General features: G+C 38.2%; 1 protein-coding gene across 4 annotated transcripts in view; it reads right to left on the bottom strand.

The window, feature by feature from the left end:
• The window catches only part of pard3aa (par-3 family cell polarity regulator alpha, a), a 557,061-nt gene that overhangs the window by 115,219 nt on the left and 427,895 nt on the right, over positions 1-13,947 (bottom strand). For 2 of the 4 annotated variants that reach the window (XM_073864004.1, XM_073864005.1), the window contains one exon: positions 8,324-8,452. The exons of the other annotated variants lie outside the window; for them this stretch is intronic. In XM_073864004.1, the coding sequence (XP_073720105.1) occupies positions 8,324-8,452 (129 nt within the window). The remainder of the gene's footprint in view (positions 1-8,323; positions 8,453-13,947) is intronic. 4 annotated transcript variants of the gene reach the window in all.

Raw genomic sequence — 13,947 nt, 5'->3', positions numbered from 1 at the left:
TGAGGCAGATCTCACTCTTAGCTTGAAAACGTTGTAAGTGAAAATAAGATAACATTGTGTTGCGCTACTTGTTTCACCACATGTAGGGTTGTGTATTTTTAACAAGACTTAACATATGCTTAGAATGGGGCAAGTTGTCACATTTTTTAACTAAAGTGCAGTGATTTAAAAAATACTTTTACTTTACAATACAATTGTATTAGTAAATGCATTAACTAACATGAACAAACAATGAACAATATAGTTTTTCAGCATGTTTTAAAGGGGACATTTCACACGACTTTAAGATGTCAAATAAATCTTTTGTGTCCTCAAAGTACATATGAAGTTCTAGTTCAAAATATCATATAGATCATTTATTATAACATGTTAAAATTGAAACTTTGTAGGTGTGAGCAAAAATTTGCAGTTTTTAGGTGTGTTATTTAACATGCAAATGAGCTGATCTCTGCACTAAATGGCAGTGTCGTGGTTGGATAGTGCAGATTAAGGGGCAGTATTATCCCATTCTGACATCACAAGGGGAGCAAAATTTCAATGACCTATTTTTTCACATGCTTGCAGAGAATGGTTTACCAAAACTAAGTTACTGGGTTGTTCATTTTCACATTTTCTATGTTGATAGAAGCACCAGGGACCCAATTATAGAACTTAAACATGGAAAAAATCTGATTTTCATGATATGTCCCCTTTAAGTATTGTTAATGTTAATATCAATACAGTTATTTATGCTAGTTCATGGTGCATGTTAACAGTTACGATGCTTGATTTAATAAAATGAACATGAACGAAGATTAATACATGCTGTAGAAGTATTGTTCATTGTAAGTGCATGTTAGCAAATGCATTAACTTATTGTTAACAAATACAACGTTATTGTAAAGTGTTACCGAGAAAGGAATTGTTTGAAATAATAATAATAATAAAAACATATAAAATGCATGTGACAGCTTGCCCCAAAAGAATATGGAAAAGGTGCTTATGAAAAAATGCCCTTTTATTGAATTATTTCTTCATTTTCTAATTGACATTTGCCATTCATTATGTATTAAAATGTGTTACTAAAAGTTATTACATATATTGTGATATAAATAAACTTTACATTTATGCATTTGGTCAAAACTTTATTTAAAGTGACTTTACGATCAGTATATGTGTTCCCAAAATATGACAGAAATTGAACGCATACCAGATTATTAATAAATAAATTTCTGGCGAATGATGATAGATTGTGCGAATATTATAAAAACTGATTATTTCTCACTATTAATTACATTTTTTTTAAAGGAGTGTAACTACTGTAGCATGTACAGTAAATGATGCACATAAATAACGTGAGCAAGAGCGCTCATCAATTATATCTAATCAACAGGCACGTGCAACCTAGCTAGCAGGTTGCTCAAACAACAAAAATCACTAGCTAACTTACTTTAAATTTGCAAGAACTAAAGACTTACCCAATAACAGGCTTAAATAAACCCAAAACATAAGTCCACTTACAGTTCTCACTTACACACGTTTTATCAACTGGCTATCCTCCTGACAGTTGGCTGACCGTTTCATCCGTGTGGCGCGCGTGCACGCTCGCGGTGTGAAGGCCGTCCGCGCTATTCTCCGAGATGTTTTATCAACTGGCTACTAGTTATCCTCCATACAGTGACGGACCAAATCTTTCTCTCATTTGGCCGTGTGGCGCGTGTGCCCACTCGCGGTTTGAAGCGCGTCCATGCTATTCTCCGAGATGCAATTGACGGCCTTTTGTGCAGAAAATTATTTCTGGTACCAAATCTTCTAAAAAACGCCAGAATTTAAGAAACCCACATTTTTAAGTTAGTTTGACACCAACATGCAATTGTTTTTTCTAAAAACACACACCTATAATTTCCCTATGTGACAACTAGCCCCACTAAGAGACAGGTGTTGAGACGGATAACACAACAGCACACAATAGAAAAAAACAACCAAACTTAAAAACAATCACGAATATCCAACAAAGCTGCAGGTGTCAATGCAGACGAGAAAGCTGCCTGAATTTTGACGTGCATTAACAAGCGTATTTAGCTGCTAGAGGAACATAAATATAATTACAAATATAATCTGGTTCTCAATCAGTTCCTGTGATCTGCCTTTGAACTTTGGAAGCTAATTGGTCCAGTCAAGCAGTGAACTGTTACAAAAGACTCGGCAACATAATGAGCTGGTTTGACAAAGTGGAACGACAATGCTAATTATTTTGTAACAAAATTACTGCCACAATGTAAGGGGAAAGATCAGGCGTGATTATGAATAACACGCATTAATGCGTCAAAAATGAAATGTTGGAAAATATCTGAGCCGAAGGCAATCTTGGGCAGTGTAGTAAAAAAAACCTGCAGAAATTGCCAAAGAAAAAATCGTACAGGTTCACAGCTACCAAGAATGTAAATATACTAACACAATAAACTAAAACAATGTCATGGTGTGACAGAATTGTGTTATTTTTTAGCTTTAAAAGTTCCACTGTTATTTTTGGCCTCTGTGAACCTTGAAAGACATCATCACTTTTAAATGTTACATGCTGCATGTCTTGTGAAAAACAGAAAAGAAAGGAAGCTGGTTGAGATAACTGCTGATTATAACAGTGCCATGTCTCTGGGCTTTTAAGTGAACATAAACAATCCAGAGGAAGCTTTGCTGAAGAGTGAAAACCACATCAGGAAAACTAAGCAGGAACAGAGGTGTGCTAGTTACTGATTAGCCATAAATGGAGACCAGAAGATAAGCAAGGAGCCATGCTAATCTCCTTCAATAGAAAGAGACAGGATGAGAAAAATGCTGTGGATGGGTTGCTGAAAAAATAAATGTTGTGTTTTGGAGAATTAAAACCTTTTTAACCAATTTCAGACAACCATCTTGATGCTAACACAAACTGGAGCATTTTACGTTGATCTCAGCAGGACTTTTACAAAGGGTCAAAAGGATTCTCATACCGTTTTCATTGTCCGTGTACAAAGAAATAAACCCTGGACCTTCAAGTGTAAATACACAAAGGATAAAAGCAAATGTACGTATCACACGCTATGATCTTCTTGCTTGGTGACTCGAAACTCTTAACATCTCCCATGGTCACAGTGCCCACATGCTGTTTTCCACGCACAGGCGGTAAATGGACCCCTGGCATGGTGGTCCGCTCAGTCAACGTACATATGGCGGACAGGGCCGCAACCAACCAGCAGGCGTAAACAAGGCCCCATAATGGTCACTGTGTTTCTGTATCATTCGCAGGCGGGCGCTTCAGGCTCTAGTGACGCCCTTGATGAGGGATGAAAAATTCGGTTTGTTGAGGAGTAATGAAGGATGGGGTGGGGGGGACTTACACAGCTGCTTACAATTTACTCGATTGTGACAAAAACAAATGCTACTGATGGCAACACTTCATCAACTTCACTCCAAATCATGCTTGCAAGCACCAGTACAGCCTTCTGAACATTTTTAAGCCATATTTTGGCGTCACGATGCCAATTTTGGCTGAATGGTTTCATAAGGAATCTTTAATATCAGCAGAAATAAAGAAATGGTTCTTTTAAGACCCTTTGACGGAATGGTTTTTTAAAGGACAAGTTCGGTATTTTACACTTAAAGCCCTGTTTTCGGACGGTTTATGATGAAGTGGGGCGGTTTTGACTGAAATTTCGACGTGTGGTGCTGGCCTGAGAGTTTTCAGGTGTTTCTTGTATCACCTCCCACCTCTATAATGTCTGTATAGGTCCACAGGAACAATCCTTTCTAAAAAGCATTAAATTTTCGTTTACAAAGACGTGAAACTCACCGAGTGGTCAGGGGTGTTCACCGATATGCTCACACAAAAATCGCATTCCAACAGGTTTTATCGTAGTTTTTGTCCAACTCCATTGACTTGTATTAGATGTGCTGTGAGGTACGGTATTACTCCGCGCCGGGAACGTTGTTTGTATTCTTGCAATAGGCTTTATGCCCAGCTGCACTACTTCCTGAACTTCAGCCAGCTCCTTGTTTCCTGTCTGCCATTATTGGACAAACTGATTAATCCATGTGTGCCTGACCTCAGTAGTCACAACAACAATTATCAGACACACCTGGATTAATCAGTTTGTCCAATAATGGCAGACAGGAAACAAGGAGCTGGCTGAAGTTCAGGAAGTAGTGCAGCTGGGCATAAAGCCTATTGGCAAAGGTGGATTATCGCCACCAACTGGGCTGGAGTGTCTATTATTCAAGCTCTCAACAAAAGAATATATGGGTGTGAGGCGTTTGGAAAAATAGGTCCACAAGTTTACATCGAATGCTAAAACACCTACATCTTTTGCAGCGATTTTTGTAAAATACCGAACTTGTCCTTTAAGGAACCAAAAATGGTTCTTCTATGACCTTTACGGTACATTCACACGGGATGTAAGCGTTAACGCTTCTCATTCACTTTAAGAGGTGACGTCATATGTTGCAGAACTGAATTGTGGATCCATCAACATTGCATTACTTCCGTTGCTCGCGGCAGAAGTTGAACATTTCTCAACTTTTCAAGTGCTGACGCATGCGTCAGCCAATCAGATCGCCTTATGCAAATAACCTAGTGCGAGCCAGCCAATTACGTTTATGCCAGACCGGAGCACGTGTTGCGGCCACAGTGATTGGCTGTTAGCCACGTTTCAGACAAGCCTTTCGTATAGCGCTAACGCTTTCGCCCGGTGTGAATGTACCGTTAGCCTCAAACCAATTACAGAAGACAAAGAGATACATTAGTTCACCCATAAATTACATCACAGTTCCACTGACTACTTTTCTCCCATAACCACAAAATTTTCATCCTTCAAAGTTTCCTCACAAAGAAAGTAACAGAGTTTTGGAACGGCAAGAGGATGAGTAACTCTTAAAGTCATCCAGAAATATGCTACCATCGGCTTTAGTCGTAGATGAATTTCATAAACGTCATTGAGGGTCAGGTAAGCTAAAAAGCAGGCAGTGCCCTCCCTTCCAAAAATAGAAGGGCTAATGGTGGTGCGTTATGAAAATTAATCCAGCCAACCTTTGAGCTGGCTTCTGAATCACTAAAAGCCCCTGTCAAAACGTCAACTCGAATTAACGATCGGTCGTGTCGGGGGTACGTTGGGTTTGGCCGCAGCCCATCTTGCGTTCTCCTCCTCTCTTCCCCACGGCTTGTTTTAGCACTGCTGGATACATCACCTTCAATGGCCATCACCACCTCCTATCACCTGATCCATAATTTCATAAGCGTGTAGAAACGGCTCGGTCCACGTGTCTTGTACGATCAATCAAAACCCTGCACGCGTGCAACCACAGACTGAAAAACACAGACGCATGGTTGTCTAACCTGTAGCACAGCGTGTAATAACACCCCGAAAAATAAGGCAGTAATTGATTTTCTTGACTGTCAGTCTCACCGGTGCGATTCTTTGAATATTGCATCACCGCATGTCGGCCGGGCAGATTATTTTTATAACCGACCTATTTCCCTCAAGAATTCACTGCTGTCAAATGCCAGAGGTGAGAAAAGGAGAATGGAAAGATAAAAGCAATTTCAACAAAAAAGCCACATAGTAACTAAACAACAATACTGAAAAGAGCATCCTGGGAAATATGCAAATCAAACAAAAACAAATTCGCACAAATGACCAAAAATACACTGGGGTTAGCGAACGCAGCCAACACTTATCTCTCAACGTTCCTGCTGGTTTGCATGCCTCTAAGGGCCTCAGGTGGTAGACACATAAGAGCCGGGCCCCAGGAAAGTGTGCTGTCTTTGGGCTAGAGCTGGCAATGTGTTGGGCCGGCGGCCAATTCCAGATTTCCAGTGCCCATAATGGAGAGTGTCAGAGACGAGACAAGCGCTTAGAAAATGGGGTTCAGATGTTCTTTTGAGTGGACACGGGTTTATTGTCGTCAGAGGGACTGAACATCGCCTCTACTAAAGACAAAATTATGCCTATTGTTACATTTCAATTACACAGCATCATCAACAGAGAGTTGATAACAAACTTCATTTGTTTTCGCTGTATACTGTGAAGACAGAAGCCAAATGGAGATGTGTTTTATTGTGTATTATCTAAATAGTGTGTGTTGTAGAGGTTTGATGTTGAGTATACAGTAACTCGGTAGATGTAGATGTACGGTTATGATCAGGGCGCTGGTTGAGCACTAAATTACATGTCATGTGATCTGATGAAGATTAGTTTCACAAATAAATAGGGATGCACCAAATCCAGGATTCGGATTCGACCGAATACTGGGCTTTTTCACGGGGTTCGCTTTCGGCCGAACCTTAGATTTTTTATCACTGAACCCTAGACTTGCACTACGCTGATTAACGTCACGCGGCCAGTAATTACGTGAAGGTGTTTACATGTGGACCATTCGAATGTATTAGGCTGTGAGAATCTGAAAATGGAACTCGAAAACAAAAATTTTTGGTTTGGTAGTACTTTCAACCAAAAGAAGGTGATTCAAGTCGAGCTACATGTTCAATTTGCAATGCCGATTTGTCTTGTGGTGGCCCGAAGCAGTACACAACATCGCCGCTGTTAAAACATTTGCGTCTAAAGGATGCGAGTATGATTCGGTATTCGGTTTTGGACTAATCTTAAACTGTGGATTCGGTCGAACCCCAAAAAATCTGGATTCGGTGCATCCCTACAAATAAATAAACTTTATTTTATTGATAAAACTATTTTTTTAATGCTATTTTAGGTAATTTCATAAGAAATAAATAAGGGCCATTTTGACCCCCTTTATGCAATTGTGGGTCGTGTTACAAAACTGTCATCCTGTAACCAAGAAAAAGTTAAATTATATCCATGACAGTATCTATAATAAATAGTATGAAATATTTAATAATAATGTAATAAATAAATATTTCCATTAATACAATATGAAAAAATCACAGTCTGTCAGGTAAATATGACCCCCTTTATGCATTCTAGTGTTATTTATGTTGAATTAGCTTATTTTTTATCACCAGTCTTCATTTTAATTTTAGTTACATTTTGCTATTAACTATTGTTATTTTTAACATTGTTCTTTTTTACTCATATTGCTATTTGTGTTACTTTTATTACAGTTTTAGTTTTAGTTTTAATAAATCATTTAGTCGCCCCAACTTGTTTCAGTTTATTTCTAAAACAACATTCATTTACTTTTAGTTATATAACTATAACTATAATGTACATTTTAAAGAGCACCTATTGTCCAATTCACGTTTTTACATTTCCTTTGGTGTGTAGGTGTGTATTAGTACATTTCACGATATACAAACCCCAAAGTAAACGATGACGCGAGTTAGCGTCTCTAACTTAAATCTCTTTTTTTACTACAACAAACACACCGATTGTAGGCAACAGTTTAATTCCTGGGATTGGTGATGTAGACAAGACCGACATTATCATAATTCCTCCCGCTTCAGACTCACAGCCTGTAAGTTAACTCCTATTATCATTAAATTGTGAGCGAATCTTTCAAACATGGTATGGAGCGTCACATTTCCTGCTGACGTCAGAGGTATTTAGGCCAATCACAACGTACAGATTAGCTGGCCAATCAGGGATACAGAGCTTTTCAGATAAATGAGTTTTGTACAAAATCCATGCGTTTCAGGAAAATGTACGTTATGTGGAAAATGTTTTTTTTTTTTTACATAAACCACACAAACACATTGTATTATACCAAATACACAAAATAACGTTATTTGTTAGCAATGAAATAGGTGCCCTTTAATTAAACTAAATTATTTTAATTGTTTAAGTTAACGATAATAACCCTGCCTACAAATCATGCTTCTTTTAGACACGAAGTAACACTGCTTACTTGATGCATGTGAGAAACAAACTTTAAATCAAAATTCTGAAAGTACTGCTGAGCTATTATGCAGGTTAAGTGCGCACAGCCTGAAAAATACCTGCCTAGCAACATCATCCCCAATCATTTTACAAACAGGAAACTCAAATGACTGCAAATGTGTCTCACGCTGTAACAAAAATAACAACATCCCTTTCATTCAGTGCCTACTCTAAGGACCTCCATTTAGTCCGGGGCCCCAAAGAACCTCCATTATCAGACCGGTTCCTTCCGTTCAGGAGCACAAAAGAAACAAACAATCCATACGTGATCAATTTAATGCACTGTTATAAAAGCTCTTGACCGTTTACACCAATGACATCTAAGAGCTTTCCCAGAACTTTTACCTCCCCGGACCCCATTTACTTAATTAGACAGTTTGCTAATTTTCCGAGCAGCGATGGTTAGGCTTAATTGAGAGGCTTTTTACAGGGGCCGGCAGTGGGACGCAGATGCTCACCTCTCCTGTTCTAATCTCATTCTCTCCGTTTCCTCTTCTGTGGCCTGAGTTTCCTCCATCTTGCTCTTGCTGGAGCCCTTGCGCCCGATCCTGTCGCCTTGCCTCTCGTCTTTTCGGTTTTTGCCAAACCTGCGAGGGCAGAGACAGAGTGCAGAATAGATTAAGACGGACTTTTAGATTGTTTCCGTTGCTCCGCTTTTCAGGTGGTTATAGAAGTAAACCTTTCTTTATTTTTTCTCTTTTCAATAAGAGAGCAGGAATACCTGGAGGAAATTAAACTGTCAGGATGCTCGGCATGTCAAAAAGACGATGACAACTTTAGATTCAACCAATCACACCCCTTTCAAAAAAATAAGGAAAATATTAAAAATAAGCATCTAATCTTTAATAAAAACAGTAATGACGGGTATCTTGGATAACTTTACCCTCATGCATATATTGATGTGCACATGTACTGTCAATTGTAAAGTCAACAATACAGACATTGAGCAGCAGCTTAATAAAAACAGAAACCATTTTTACGCCATTCCAGCATCTATGCCTATAATCATTGCGAGACAAGTTAATCCATACCCACGTTTGCGGGAAGATCAATTTGGCATCTCCAAGTCACCTCTGGGAGGAAACCGGAGTACCTTGGGCAAACCAACGCTGACACAGTGAGAACATGCAAACTCCACACAGTTTGACTACCTGACCTAGCCAGGGCTCAAACTTGGGACCTTCATGCTGTGAGGCAACAGTGCTACCCACTAAGCCACTGTGCCACCCCCAATTATATTGTATTACTTCAAAAGACAATGAATCAAATGGCTGATTCTCAAGAAATTCAGACTTAGAAGGTGTCCAGCATCAGATTTTTTTAAAAGCCCTTGAAGCTATTTTTTTGCACATATAAGATTAAGGTCTGAACTTACTATAACCATTACTGTTTTTTCCTATAGAATTATTTAAATTTTTTAGATTACCATCATCAAAAATTATCAGTACCGCAACATGATATTACATTTAAATACATGCATTTACAAACTCATGTTTCGGTAATGAGAACTAAAAAGTTGTCTAGGTACTATAACAAATAAAATTTCAACTTTTATCTGGACAAAAAAATAAGAACTGCTTACATGGTAGCCATCTTTAGTGTCACAGTCAATTATGTCCCTTCAAACATTTTTTTTTTTTTTTTTGGAAATGTTAGTTCAATGAGGGTTTAAACAATTATTGAAAATTGTTGCGGAGGATGAGAACATTTTTCTTGGACACATACTCCTTATTATTGTCCCTACATTTACCAATGATCACCAAATACCACATGTTTCTTTACTGTAAATGTTTATAGTATAACATGCACTAAAGCTTTTTAGTTTTTTTAATTATAAATATTTCCATGTCAAAGATCCCAAATCCAGTCATGGACACGTTGCGGTAATGACAATTTTCCCCTTAAATGTGGAAAAAAAAATAAAATTGGTTTGTATGATGTCATTTGAAATCATGTGCAAAATAGTACATGAGAGATGTTTGTAACTGTATGCTTCTTATTTTGATACTCTTACTTTGCATTTACTTTTTTATCAAAATGTTTCATGACACCTCATAAGTCTAATTTCACGAGAATCACCCGAATGTATTTTAATTGTGCCTCTTTGTATTTTTAGATATCCTGTTTGATAGTGATGATGAATGAATGTACAGGAAGTCAATAGTAAGGATTTAAGTGTTTTGTGTACTGTATGTGTGTTATCAGTTAAAGTAATTAACCCCCTAACTTCCTTAAACTTTATCCCCTCCCGATTAAAATCTTAAATGTTGCACTGTCCTGCCTTTGGGCCGGATGTGGTACAGACTGAATTCTCAGTCATTGGAGCTGTACTTCATGTTAAGGGCTTTGTCATTAACACTTGCCCTTTGGGATCCACTCGCTCTAAAATATATGGATACTGTGATTCGTATAGGCTACTTCCTGCCGTACATGTGTATGCCACACCATGAAAAACTTTGGCTGGAGGGAATATGTGGGAAATATGCGTGTCAGTTTTCCAGTTAATAAAAGACTTGTACATGCTGTACGCATCCAATATCACAACAATAGCATAAATGTCGCGGAATATTGCGTGTGCGTCTCATGAATAAAAAATAACTGGGGGCGGTAATGAAATCTTTGATAAAGCAATAACAGAGATTGTTTGTATTTGCGGGGCGACAATATGAATTAGTGCCTCCAATAAAAGTAACATTTTCATTGAATGAAAGTAATCATTTACATTGACCAACTTGCTGTCTCGTAACGCTTGCGTTCAGATGTGGGCGCATGAATATTGATTATGAAAATATCAAACAAAAGCCCCCCCAACAATCAGAGATTGAATCCGATGATACGTAACCTGAAAAGAAACTTAATCCAATTGCTAAAGCGTCCTAACCGCCATTCATTACCCAACGTTTATTTACTTAACTCTCTTTCGCCCCAAGCACACAAACTTTCCACTCAGAATTACCACAGAAATGGTTGATGTACATCCACTAGCTTGAATACATTCGTGAAATGGGAAAACCTGATTTTTGTTTTACTTTGTTTAACTCTAGTTGTTCTGTTTCACGTTCTAGTTACATACAGTTAAGGCCAAACTTGCTACTTTAGTCTCTGAGATATTGTACATTACCTGATTAATTAATCAACAAATGGCCAGGATCTAAGTGTAGCAAGTCTCTCGGGCACATGCTAATACTACAACGCCTCAATCTATCACCGCTATCGCTGACAACCTACCGAACATCTCAAGGACTTCTTCATTAACTCCTCTTAAATAATCCTCCTTTTCAGCATCTCGCTCACTCTTTTTCTCTCTCCCCGCAGCCCGTGCCCTCTTTAAAAGTGACACAAGGAGAGATATACCGGGAGGTGGGTGGGATTTCGGAGGCTTGTCTGGAAAATGATCGATCAGACAATTTCCAACTCGAAAGTACACAAACAAGTAAGGTCAAAAGCAATTTTTCTCCTAAGCAATGTGATTATCTTCTAGGCCGAAATGTGAATTCTGTTACCCTTACAGTAAAACTCTTATGGGAGTCAACATCAATTTGCAGATGAAATGGACCAATGCTACCGCTGGATTTTATTCATCGCTACAATGCCTGAGGCTTTGGGCATAATTGTTATTAACAAACAGAGAGTGAAACTACAAAGACTCTAATGAGCTGAAAGAGTAGATTGCATTTCTTGTGAAATAAGGGCAGAGTCACACAATACACTTATTTTAAAAAACATGTGGCATTTAGTGCAGTGCCGAAGACGCGATTCCACCTTGTTCGCGCGAATGGCGCCAATTGAGCCTTGCCCCAGGAAACGCGCAAGTTAAAAAAGGGAAACTTTGGCGGAAAAATCGCGCAGCATTAACCAATCAAGAACTTGCTCTAGTAGTGACATGATTAAAGGAAGCGAGCAAAGTTGCAGAAGCCCATCCCATGATGCAAATTTTCGTGTGAATGTCTCGAATGACTAGAATTTCACGCGCAGCTTTCATGCGCGAATGAAGCGAGTACACTCCAAATGTTAAAGCGTCCAACTACGCGTGGTAGACGCAAATTTGACGCCTCAAACGCGTCTGGTGTGAACCCAACATTAGAGTTAGATTTGGCCGTAGCTGTATCCCTTCTAGCCGCAATCCCTACACTGCAAAAAAAATGACTTTCTTACTTAGTATTTTTGTCTTGTTTTCAGTACAAATATTGAAAGATGTTTGAATCAGGATGCATTTTCTTGATAAGCAAAATGGCTTTAGAAAAGAAGTCTAGTTTTTAGACCAAATATATCAAATTTAGGTGAATGTGTTCTTAGAACAAGCAAAAATATTTGCTAATGGAGTGAGAAAAAAAAATTGAAATAAGTTTACTTTTTTCTTAAACACTAAATTAAAAAAAAATTGGCAGATTATTATTATTATTATTTGCTTGTTTTGAGCACAAATTCTCTTAAATTGTATTTATTTTTTTGTCTATAAACTAGACTTATTTTCTTATGTCATTTTGCTTATCAGGAAAACACATCTTGATTTAATACATTTTAGATATTTGCACTAAAAACAAGATAACAATACTACTTAACAAAGTAAATTTTTGCAGTGTAGCTGTCACTGGGGCGGTACCATTTCAAATCGTACACCTTTGCACCTAAAGAGTTCATATTAGTACATCGGAGGTGCTTGTTAGCACCAAATAGTGCATATTGGTACCCCCAATGTATACATATTTGTACCTTAATGGTGCATATTATAGGACCATTCTTTTTTTTTTTTGACATGGTACCGATTTAAAGTGATTTTATAAAACATAAATGGGACACATGATTGGTTAAGTCATCCACAAAACTCCTCTCTGATTGGTTCAGCCAAAATAAATGATTTTAACATTTCCTTCCAGCTTTTCTTCTCTGTAGTACAAAATAAATGAACCGACATAATTAAGTGGTAAACAAATCGCAGGACAATAGACATCCATATACACAGAGACAATGTGCTTTGTCCGTGTATTCTCCAGTTGAATGAGCTTCAATCAATGCTATTGGTTTTGGCCGGGCTATGTGTTGGCTCAGTGGCCGCAGAGCTCACAGTGAGGCGAGGGCTTCGGCGGGTCAAAATGAATGTCACCAGTAATAACCAACGTCTGATGGAGATGAATTTGGACTTGGCAGGAACTAAACAGTCTATTTGTCTGGAAGTTTTAATGCGGTTTGCTAAGTCCCCTGGGGATCAGTTTCCTACACTTGTTACAGATACCACCTGATTGCGTGATGGACATTCAGATTCCAGCACAGTTTACATTGTTACAACTATTGAATAAAATATATTATTAGTAAAAATGAATAAACCCCAAATATTTAACTTTAATACATACAGTAAATTGTCCTACAGGATATAAGATGGATATAAGTGGCATGCATAGGTGTACAGTTTGGTGTAAAGTAAGCACATTTCTTCAGGTGGCCCTCTTGTATGCCAATCACACACACACACTGCCACTGACTTCATCATAAAGTGTGGTCTTCAGTTCCAAAGCACAAAAGTACAGTTTAATGGGCCATCACTAAGCATCTCTCCCCTCTGCTCCTCTGACAGCCATGAGTAATGAGCACCTAAACACCTGCCGGCTTCAAAACAAAAGCGTGTGGATGGGGGGGTGTAGCGGTGAGCTGGTGAGGAACGCTCATCCTCGCATGCACAATCATAAATACACACACCAGCCCGCTAGAAAAATACTTAGTTATACATGTTATCTCACACACACACACGCACACGTACACACGCGCGCATGCACATACACACACGTTTGTTTTATAGCATTGAAAGAACCTGACAGAAATATACAAATCTAAAAAAAAGTTATAATTGCTAATGACTAATCTGGCACTTTTGGCATTTTCACACATGGAGTAAGGCTATATTTACTATGTTTAGAATACCATCCTACTATTTTTTGCAGTATGCACTATGCATGCACGACTGACCTAAAACATTTGCCGAAATACTGTATGCAGGCTATCCGAAATCACATGCATACTTTAGTAGGTATTTATTTTGAAAAAGTGAACACTTAACAAACCCAAACAATATTTTTTATATAGTAAG

Source organism: Misgurnus anguillicaudatus, chromosome 25, assembly GCF_027580225.2.
Source record: "Misgurnus anguillicaudatus chromosome 25, ASM2758022v2, whole genome shotgun sequence".
Lineage (NCBI taxonomy): Eukaryota > Metazoa > Chordata > Actinopteri > Cypriniformes > Cobitidae > Misgurnus > Misgurnus anguillicaudatus.
The sequence above is the reverse complement of the archived record's forward strand: the minus strand, read 5'-3'. Positions and strand labels throughout refer to the sequence as shown.